This window comes from Lactuca saligna, chromosome 7, assembly GCF_052625555.1.
Source record: "Lactuca saligna cultivar CGN05327 chromosome 7, ASM5262555v1, whole genome shotgun sequence".
NCBI classification, from domain to species: Eukaryota; Viridiplantae; Streptophyta; class Magnoliopsida; order Asterales; family Asteraceae; genus Lactuca; species Lactuca saligna.
In genome coordinates, this window is record NC_136423.1 from 17,052,738 (window position 1) to 17,063,661 (window position 10,924).

The 10,924-nt window shown below is 36.8% G+C and overlaps 2 protein-coding genes across 2 annotated transcripts; one reads left to right on the forward strand and one right to left on the reverse strand.

Annotated features, from left to right (window-relative positions):
• Positions 1-4,739: 4,739 nt before the first annotated feature.
• On the forward strand, positions 4,740-6,228 carry LOC145004843 (GLABROUS1 enhancer-binding protein-like). The gene has a single exon (XM_078963849.1). The coding sequence runs from the start codon at positions 4,903-4,905 to the stop codon at positions 6,022-6,024; it is 1,122 nt and encodes a 373-aa protein (XP_078819975.1). The 5' UTR covers positions 4,740-4,902; the 3' UTR covers positions 6,025-6,228.
• Positions 6,229-6,390: 162 nt separating this feature from the next.
• On the reverse strand, positions 6,391-7,695 carry LOC145004844 (protein DESIGUAL 2-like). The gene is made up of 3 exons (XM_078963850.1): positions 7,507-7,695; positions 6,838-7,043; positions 6,391-6,755 (listed from the first exon to the last, which is right to left on the reverse strand). Exons 1-3 carry the CDS (start codon positions 7,627-7,629, stop codon positions 6,476-6,478), a joined length of 609 nt encoding a protein of 202 aa, XP_078819976.1. The 5' UTR covers positions 7,630-7,695; the 3' UTR covers positions 6,391-6,475.
• Between the last annotated feature and the right edge of the window lie 3,229 nt (positions 7,696-10,924).

The following is a 10,924-nucleotide window of genomic DNA, read 5'->3' on the forward strand; positions in this document are numbered from 1 at the left end:
AAACTGGTGAAAATCGTAGAAGAGGAGTCCAAAGTCGATTAGGGTTTAATCTAACTTAAATAGGTGCTACAAAACTGATTTTCGGAGCTATTTTCCGCGTCGGCATCCTAGTAGGCGTCTTAGACGTTATATAGTACGTCTGGGCGTCCTTCAGGACGTTTTACAAGCCATATGTCGTCCTTGATTTGCACTTAAAAATGGCCTGAAATGGGTAGGCATCCTAGGGGGCATCTTAGACGCGTTCTAGGACGTCCCTCATCTTTGTCGCTCCTTTTTGGTGATGAAAACGGTAGAATCAGTAAAAACACAAAACATGAAAGTTGTAGGAAATTTTGTCTAGTTTCTGGAACTTTTTTAATCATGTCAATCGGAGCTCCGGATCTTGAGATATCATCAAAACATTGAAGAGTGGCCAAATTTCTCATCGCCATTTTTCTTTATTCCTTTAGCAATTCGTCTCCCACGCTTGTTAACTTTAGTTTGCTCGTTTTTCTTGCGGGATCCGCTCACTTTTAGTACAATATATTGACCTGCATATGAAGTTTAACAATTAATCAAAGTAGTGCCATTCTTGGGCAATTACACATCAATTCAACGTAATTATGACAATTTAACACATTCATAAAATACACTTATCAGTTTTCAACCAACAATAAATAGTTTATTAGTTTCATCAAACCAATCAACCCAATTACCCGTTCTTATTATCCTCACTTTACTTCCATAAAGCACCTATTATAAGAGACCTATCATATGGATATTCATTGGGATGGATACTATCGCTAAGGGGGTTCCTCAGTAATAATTGTTCGTAAGGCAACCATGAGGGAGATGGAGTACACCAGTGAGCACATCGTTCACAAACACCTACAGGTTGCGAGCTTACTAGCGTTCGACTGGATTGTCTAAATAGTTTGTGGTCATCATCTATACTCTGCTACATGATTGGAGCATCGTAAACATCGATACCTTTCATCATCTTATCACGCATCAACTATTTCGTCTACCCATGTTTTACCCAACATTTTCATAGAAAGAAAATACATATACATTTTAAATTATTTAAAACATGTATAAATCGTTTGTCTAGCATAGATATCAAGAACATACATAATATGCACTCACTTTTTAACTATGCACTCACATGTTAAAGTGACGACTCGAAATCCGAGCAGCGCTACGCTTCTAACAATTGTCTTTTCCTTTGATAGTATGATTACCACTAAATTTTAGTCTAACATTTATTGCGACTAATTATTAGTCTAGATTCATCATTAAACCAAAGTCTACTTTCATGATCTATCAAGTAAGGAACAACCAGGTGCGATCATATCAGAGGTAGGGTCCGTTTGGTATATAAAGTATACTGTTTGGAAATCTCCCTTTAAACACCTCACTAAATCAAAGGCTAGACATCATCCCCGTAAGTAGATCAATGAGTATAACGACTTGGAATCACTGATAAATCTTGTTTACAGGTTCATAATAACGATAATGAACTTAAACATAAGCTATATTTATGGTAGGGTAAGCATAAGTCACTTACCAAGAGGTTTGCTAGAAATCGAGTTATGCGGGGGTGGAACTTCCGAGCCGAAAAGCTCTTTTTCTCGGAGCCTTCAAGTACTCCGGGGCTTTCCTCTAGCACTAGGAAAATTCTAGGGGTTAGGGTGTTTAGAGAGAAAGTAGAGAAAGAGAAAAAAAAGTGGCTTAAGTAGTCAAAAATGAGACTGCCTCGCACCTTTATTTATAGCTGATTGAAGCCTCGGTGTACAGGGCGCTCCTCGGAGGAACACATCACGTTCCGGGTACGCAGGGCGCTCCTGTGTATGCAACGCGTTTGGTCGGTTACGTGTTGGACTTTGGATGGAGAGACGTGGACAACTTCGGAGCCTAGCCTTGTGAGAGCGCATGGTGTTACTTCCTCCTACGCGGGCAGTTCCCTGAGCAGTCTCGTAGTTTACCTTCCCGACTTCTAAAATTTGTAACTTTCGCATACGAGTTCCGTTTTCGACATTCTTTATATCCACGCGTAGGCAGAGACGTAATCTACAACTTCCGTTTAGACTCTGTCGGCTAATTTTTGAGTTTATTTTTAAAGTTATATTTTAACAGGACGGGACAGGAAAAATCCGCTAAAAATTCATAATTTTGTCATCTGACGTCCGTTTTCGTTTGTCTTTTTGTCGTTGAGTTCCTATTAATGAGATATTCGATTATCGTTTAGGTTGTGTCGGCTAAAAATTAGTCAATCTAATATTCAAACTCCAAGCTGCATACTGTTATGCCAAATCTTAGAAAAAAAATCATAACTTTCTCATACGAAGTCAGATTTGGGCATTCTTTTTATGTACGATCTCAGTTTAGCGTATAGTACGACTTTCGTTTAGATCGCTAAGACTAAAAAGCACTTCATCGTAAGCTCACTTTTTATGTCACACAACGTTGTGCCTGTTTTGTTACGAAACTTCGACATGTCATAACTTCTTCGTTGTAGCTTGGATTTCAGCGTATTTATATCTCTGGAAATCCTTGTCACGATCACTACAACTTTCTCTATAGATATTGGATTTATCTGTTATCTTATTTTTGACACTTATTTTTCATTCTTAATTTATTATATCTTGTAAATAAGTATAACACACATAAAATCACATAATCCACATAATATTCAAATAATTCATCTTTATTATTTCAAAGTAGGTTACAATTGTCGACCCTAACTATTACATCATCATACTAATGCTTAGCCTAGAAACACGGTGTTACACTAAAGGCGTGTTTGAGAAAACTAGTTGGGAGCGAGTAGCAGTAACATCTCGAAAATCATGACATAATTTTTTTTTGTTAAAAGCTACGTGTGATAGCTTTTAGATTATAAACATGTTGTTTAAAATAAAAGCTTGTAGTGTAACGTCTCAAAAATCATAGCATAAAAAATTTTGTTTTTATATTAATAAATCGTTAATACATTTCTTTCCCATAAAACCAAGGTAATCAATAGTTAGTAAAAACATCATCAGATCAGAGTAATTCACAGAATGCAGAAACATGTGGTGTGTGTCCTGCAATCGTCCCGAGCTCTTTCATTTGAAAACTGGAGTACCTGAAACACAAACCGAAAACCGTAAACACAAAGCTTAGTGAGTTCCCTAAAATACCATATAACATACAACCACAAAATATCATGCAACATACATATAATTGCCATGGGCTCCCCTATGGTCTTGATCTGGAATGCCATGGGCTCCCCCACATGGTTTGATATCCAAGTGTCATGGGCTCCCCCCATTGTTATTACCTGGAATGACATGGGCTCCCCCCAATGGTCTGATATCCAATTGCTACGGGCTCCCCTGAGGTTTTCTATGTAAGTATCACATAGACAAATAGCATACCACAAAACACGTAATGGGTCGGCATTGGTGCCTTCGACCCATGGATATAGTGAGGAGACTCACATCGCACTGCCAAATCAAATAGGAAATCCCTGGCTGTTGGTTGACAGATCCCCGAACTAACACTGTGAAAACAACACCACTCAACAATTAAGTTCCAATCCATAACCATAAATCTATTACCAGGGTAAATGACCAATTTCCCCTTACCTAGTTTGGACCAAGACTTAGGCCCAAACCTAATAATCCAAAAGGCCCAATTACCAACAACCATCCAAGGCCTAACCCATGGCCCAATTTTCCAAATTGGGTCCAAATTCATTTTAGCCATTTTCAAAATAATTATCAGCCCAAAACCTGATGGCCCAGTAGGGCCCAAGACAACTAATCCCAAAAGAAACAACTCAGCCCAACCGAAGCCCATACCAAAAGAGTCCAAGTAAAAAAAGCCCAATTCCCATATGATTAGACGTACGCACGACATACGTCGTCGGTCAAAAAAACGGGTATCATAGTCGGAACGCGCGACGTTCCCCAGTGTTACGCACGACGTTCCTGGCGGCTACCCAAAATCCATTCCAATGACTTAATCCTTAAGCTAAATGACCAAAACCTAAGAATAGCTAAATACAAGTGACTTGATCCATAAAGTCAAAGGCTTTAAGCCTTTGCATGGCTTAATGAAACCCAACACAAAAGATCAACCCCGAAGGTCAAAATCACTCCAAAATGTCTCAAAAATTTCTTAATATCTTAAGATCTTAATCCAAATTTCATATATAATTTCAAGGGGCTTCTTAAGTCATAAAGTTTACAGGTTTATGACTTAGCATAACTCAATGAGATCCAAATCAAAACCCTAGGTCCCAAACTTCATCAAATGACTACCAAATCATGAATTGAAGGTTTAAACTCATCAAGATCCAAACTTTATGACTCCTTAACCTCAACAAGGACCAAATATGAAGCTCAAAGATTCTGAAGTAACTTCTACTCACAAGAATCACCTCAAAGGAACCAAAACCATAACAAAATACCACTTAACTAGATCTACATGAAAGAGTTGTCAATGTTGAAACTTTAAATATATATGAACATAAATTAACTTAAGCGAACGAATGCAAATGAAGGTAAACAAAAATTCACAGACATAAATGAACGAATAATATCATCATTGTTTATGTTCATTCATTTAACTAAACGATGTGAATTTATATTTATATTCATTTATTAAATAAACGAATATAAACGGACTTCTCGCTGAACGGTTTGCCGAAGGTTCAATTGTTTTGCGTACGACTGAATTCCAAAACAGCCCATTACATTCCTTATGACCGATTCCAAAGCACGAGCCAAACGCCAAGGAGTCTCGATAAGCATCGTGTTTTGCGTACGACTGAATTTCTTGTTTAGCTTCAACACATCACCAAGACCCTACCTCTCTCATTTCTCCACTAAGAAACCCTAGATTTATCGCAACAAACTCAGCTCTTTCTTATCAACAATGGCCGGATCGGAGAGTGAACCAGCGAATTCATCATCCGGTGAAGAAGAAGAAGTTTCGTCTGAAGGGTCGGAATCGGAATCGGAGCCCGACAAGACGTCAACACCTCCACCTTCTTCTAAGAAAACGCAACTCACCCACAATTCATCTTCTGACGAATCGGGCTCAGAGTCTGACTCCGACACCGAGAAGCCAAGAATACCCGACTCGAGTATCAAACCCATAGCATCAAAGCCCATGGAAGATGACCAATCGAAAAAACCCAGATCCAAGATTCCTACCACTCGCTATTCACCACCTCCTCTTAAATCATCCACCGGAAAACGGCCTGCGGCGGAGGGTGAACCTCAGGATTTGAAGAGGTTAAAGAAGAAGACGGTGGTCGCGGTGGCGGCACCGGATGCGGGTAATGGTGGTGAAAAGAAACAACTTTTTCAAAGACTCTGGAGTGAAGACAACGAAATTGAGCTAATCGAAGGTATGATTAATTACGTTAATGAAAAGGGTAAAGATCCCGTTGCAGATGTCAACGATTTTCATGACTTCGTGAAGAAATCACTTCATGTCGATGTCAACAACAAACAAGTGATTGCCAAAGTTAGAAGACTGAGGAAGAAGTACGAAAACAACGTAGCTAGAGCTGAGAACCAAAGTAAAAAAGTTCGATCTTTTTCGAATCCCCATGAGAAGAAAATGTATGAATTATCAAAAAACTTATGGGGAAGTGATAGTAATAAGAATGTAGTCATGAGTTCCACCACCAAGAAAGTCAACGTGACACCCAAACCCAACAAGAATCGTAAGAGTAATGTGAATGGAGGGGTTGCACCTGAACCTGAACCTGAACCCAGCGTGACCCCTAAAGAGGCTGAACCGAAAGTGGTGCAGCCCCTGCAGTCGAGCCATGGGTTAGACCATGGTTCATTGGGGTTCATGTTTACAGATGAGGCGATTATGAACAAGGGGTTAGAGTTGCTTTCAGCTCCTAAAAAGTTAGAAATGGAGGAAAAATGGAAAAATCTTAAGGTTCAAGAACTTAAGCATTTCTTGAAAAAGGTGGAGCTTTTGAAAGAGCAAGGTGAGATTGTGTTGAATGCTATGGTGAAATCTGGTGATAATTAAAGTACATTGTTGTTATGGTTTGTATTTGTTTAGGAGCTTTGCAAAAAAGAGTTAGGCTTTTGTTATGTGTGTAATATGTTTGTTTTGGTATCTGTAGGATGCTAGTTTGGTAAAGTTGACTTGTTGTTATAGTATCTTATATGTTTTCTTTAATTAATATGTATCATTAAGATGAACAAATCAATTGAGCTTGTATTGTAGCAATTCTTAACTTTGTTTCTATAATAAAGCTTGATAATTTTCTGTATATAATATAGTGTGATTGTGATGCCCGTAAATGTCTATGTTTCTTAAAATGTTGTGATCCTATAGATTCTTCAAAGTCTTAAGAAGAAAAAGTTTGAAACTACAATTGTGTAACAGAAAAATCGAAAAGTAAGATGCAATAAAACACAAATAAATAGAATTACATTGCTACTTCTTACATGTAACACTAAAAAATATCCAAGATTCAGACAGGTGCTGAGGGTGCATGCACCGGTCCAGGTGGGATCAACATTGGTCCAGGGGGGTGGTTCATCATGGTGGGTCCATGTGGGTTCAACTTCTTTTCTTCTTTTTCAACAGCAGTGGCAGAAATGTAATAAGAAACAGCAAACAATCCATGAATGATACACGCAATGCCTCCAATGGATAAATAACGATGGTTTGAAACTCCACATGATTTTCTTGAACTTGAGTTAGCCATGACTCCAGCAATTAGCATCCCGAATCCAATGATTAATGTAATCCTGGTATAAAGGTTGATGCGTAATGTACAAGTTTTTAATGCAAAATGGGTAAGTGAGAAATGAGTACGTGAAAAAAGTGTACCATGATAGGATGAGTGAAGCCATGGCGAATTGTTTGTTGGAGGTGGCTCGGTCTAGCTCTGGTTTGGACAATACGATGTGGCATCCACCAAATAAGTTTGCAATGGCATGAGCAAACGCCAAAAGAACTGCGGCTGCAAACCCTAGTTTGAATGCTTGATAACTTGGATCTCGACATTCGAAGATCCATGCTCTTAGATTTTGCACCTACAACAACACACATGTTTAAAATACAACACTTTAGCCCGAAATCATAAGTTTGTGTCCTAGGGTGTAGGAGAGTTGGTAGACATGCATAAATGGTCAATGGTTCGAGTTTCAGTAGACGCAGGGTGAGATTTTCAATTTTTTCGGACATGTACTCTGATGTCCTCACCCACCTACTAGACCGTTGTGTACCTGGTTTATATCTTACATGTTTATGAGACAGAGTTGTCATAAGTTCTATTCTTTTGGGTGTGTTTTGTAATATGGGACGAGACAAGTTTTTTAAGGTTTTTTTTTTTTTTTTTTTTTTTTTTTAACAATGATGAGGAGGGCATTTATGTATTTTGTACATACAAGAGATTTAGATTATATATTTGTCTTGTCTTTTTGGATGTGATAAAAATTGTAATTTTATGTCTTATTGATATTAGTTTCAGTTCAATTCACAGCTCAAAGAACGTACCTTGTTTTGGGCTATCTCAGCTTGAATGCCGAGAATCCCTGCGGTGAGATCCATGGCTATGATCAACAAACAGACGAATGGTACGATGTATTGACTCACATTATATTGAGCGTTTATTGCCATTTTTTGTTGTTTTTGATCTAGAAAAGATGAAAGATAGACAAAACAGTTTGTGGGGTTTTATGGGCATGGCTTAGAACTTAGAAGATGAAGGAAAGGGAGAATAAAGTGAATGAGTGAACGAGGTTGAAGTGCATATGGATATGTTGTAAGATTAGGTTGGATTCCTTCCATGGTTAACAAGAAAAGAAGGGTATCTTTTCACTCATGCTAAATGTAGCATCTTGGTCAAATGATGGCACAAAACGCTTTAACTAATTGAGCCAATATTTAAATGTATGCAAGTTAACCCTTAATATTTAGTAAAATGGCAACAAAAAAATAGCATTATGCAAGTTATATTTTATCAAATTGTAAAGTGGGAAAACTTAGAAATTTTGTTAAAATTAAAACTCGAGTTGAAAGTCGAATGCACAAAGTGATATTCAATTTCTTACATCTTTTTTAGATCGTGTTATTTTTATAAAGAGAAAAAAAATCATTTTAATCTATAATTCATCGTTTAATGTAAGATAAATCATTTCACTATAAAATTAAAAGAACAACATAAAAGCATTGGTGGGATAACGAGGTTCGAGTGTTCGACCGTAATGGTTTATTTTTTATATTTTTAGCCAATTGTATTGATTTGTAATTTGTTTAATGTCTGTTATTATTTTTTTCGGTTTCTTATAAAGCTGTAAAAGGTTTTATTAAAATTCTAAAATATATGTATCACATACATAATTAAGAAAGGAATTGAAAACAACATAACATAACCATTAGGGTGCGTCTGAGGCGGTTTGGATCGATTTTCAACTAAAACTGAACCATAACTATCATAAGTGGTTAATGCATTTTGGTAGTCATTAGGTATTGATATATTTTGATTTTGGTTAATGGTTTTTGTCGATTAATGGTTATGGTTAATGATTAATATTGGTTAATCATAATAGTAAAAAATGAGATAAGAATAAAAAATACTTTCCCCTAATAACCTTGGAGGCGGTTACTAAAATGTTTATGATGGGTAATATCCTTCAGCGTGTTGGTGCGAAAAATTTCATATGCAAAAAATTTCGTAGAGAAGCAGGTGTGAGCTTTTAAAACGAAAAAAGTTTAAAGAAAGTAGAAAATATAAAATTCCTAAAAAATCAAAGTTTTAAAAAAGTTGTCCAATTAAAAATAAATAATAACACAAAAAAAGTTACATTTTTTAAGGAAAAGTTTGTGAACAATGTTTAAGAAATCATCTTTTTTGAAAAAAAGTAGTTGATTTTTGAATCAAAATTTTAAAATACATTTTAAATTGGGACAAAATCGTAATAAAAAGATGGGAGGAAATTATAAAAATAATTCTTCCAAATCTTTAAAAGAAAGCAAAATTACGGTCAATTTATATAAAAAGAAAAAGTTTGGGTGAAAAGCTTTGACGGGGAGAGGCAACAATAAACATTTTTATGAAATCAAATAAAAAATAAATAAACTTGTGGTGTGTGGGTGAGGTGGTAGAGGAGGAGGGAGGTAATGATAAGATTCAAACCCTAGTCCCTCCTAAGAATATGAGATCCCTAATCTTTAAGTTGAGAGTTGGTACTAGATGAGGGTTTGGAGGGTTCACCACCTCTTGAGGGTTTAGAGTGTTCACCACCTCTTTGGACCTGCTCATCTTGCTCTTTTCTCTTTCATGTGCACCCTTTGCTTGTAACATATGCTTCATTGTAGTTGGGTATGGGTTAATCTTTAAGTTGACAGTTAGTACTAGATGAGGGTTTGGAGGGTTCACCACCTTTCTGGACCTGCTCATCTTGCTCTTTTCTCTTTCATGTGCACTCTTAGCTTGTAACATATGCTTCATTGTAGTTGGGCATGGATTGAGACAGTTGGATTATTTATAGTTGCAGTTGAGAGGGATGTAAATGAGAGAAGAGAAAAAAAAATGATACCACTCTAATGTAGCAAAAAGGTTGGAAGGGTTGAGGGAGATAGACTACATCTATCGTAAGATAATGTTTGGTGCATAGAACTGAATCGGACTAGACGGTATGAGAGTGGACTAAACAACTTGTTTGTATTGTGTTTGACAAGACTATGACAATATGACACAACGAAACTCACTGTTGAGATTACTAAATTACTTTTTTTAATAGGACCAGATGGTATGGGTACGGTGTCCGTCACGGTTTGCCACACTGGATCGGGAATACCGCCCCCACCATGCGGTCTCCATCGTGGTTTAGCCTACCGCATCCTCTCTCTCTCTCTCTCTCTCTCTCTCTCTCTTTCTCTCTCTTTTTTATTATTATTTTTTCTCTAGGTTTGAAAGGTCAAATTTTTTGAAATTCATTTTTTTCTTTTTACCTATAAATAAAGCTTTATAACCCTTAATTTACCACACATAAATCCTTTTTTATTATCTTTCTATATCTTTCTCTCAATAGTCTTTAAAAGTCTTCTTCCTACAACCCAACCAACTAAAATACATCACTGGAAACACCCCAAGACCTTCTTATGATGAACTTATTTATTCGCCCCCCGTTTATTACTATGGTGGTATGTTGCCGTAATATCCGCAATAATATCCATAACAAACCACAACCATAAACACAAAGCGTACCCAAAGCTAACTTTAATTCGTTTGATTCTTTATCCCAACCTGAATTCGTTCGATAAATTCAAGCACCTGATTTCGTTTCGAAAACTGAAATCGTTCGAGAAACCCAACCCACCAAAGAACCAGAAAAAGAGAAGGTGTTGGCCAAAGCATGGGAACGTGAAGAAGTGTTAGCGTTGGCACAAGCATGTATCGATGTTTCCAAAGATGTGAAGACAAGAAAAGACTAAAAACATGACCATTTTTGGAGACAAGTTACAAAAAGATTCCGCAAAGGAATGAAGCAGGCAATGTGTCGTTCAAAAGACCAAGTGTATTCCTAATATCGGAAAACAAACAAGAAAGCCATGTTATTTAATGAGTTGTATAACAACATGTAACATTAATGGAAAAGTTGAGAAAGTGATGATCTGAATTTGAAGAAAGCTCTAAAAGTGTCCCATCAAGAAAACATAAAGACTTTCAAGTTTATTGAGTTTTGAAATGTCGTGAAGTATAAAAAAAATGAAAAAAAGAAAAACATCTGACGAGCATATCGATAGTGATTCAAAATGCTCAAGAACATTCGAATCCGAACATACTACACCAGTTGCTCGTGTTGGGATCGACCCCAATGATGATGAATTCGTTCAAGTTACACCACCTTCCTGACCAACGAGAAAGAACAAAGCAAAACGTAAAGACATAGGAAAGCGGTAGATTTAG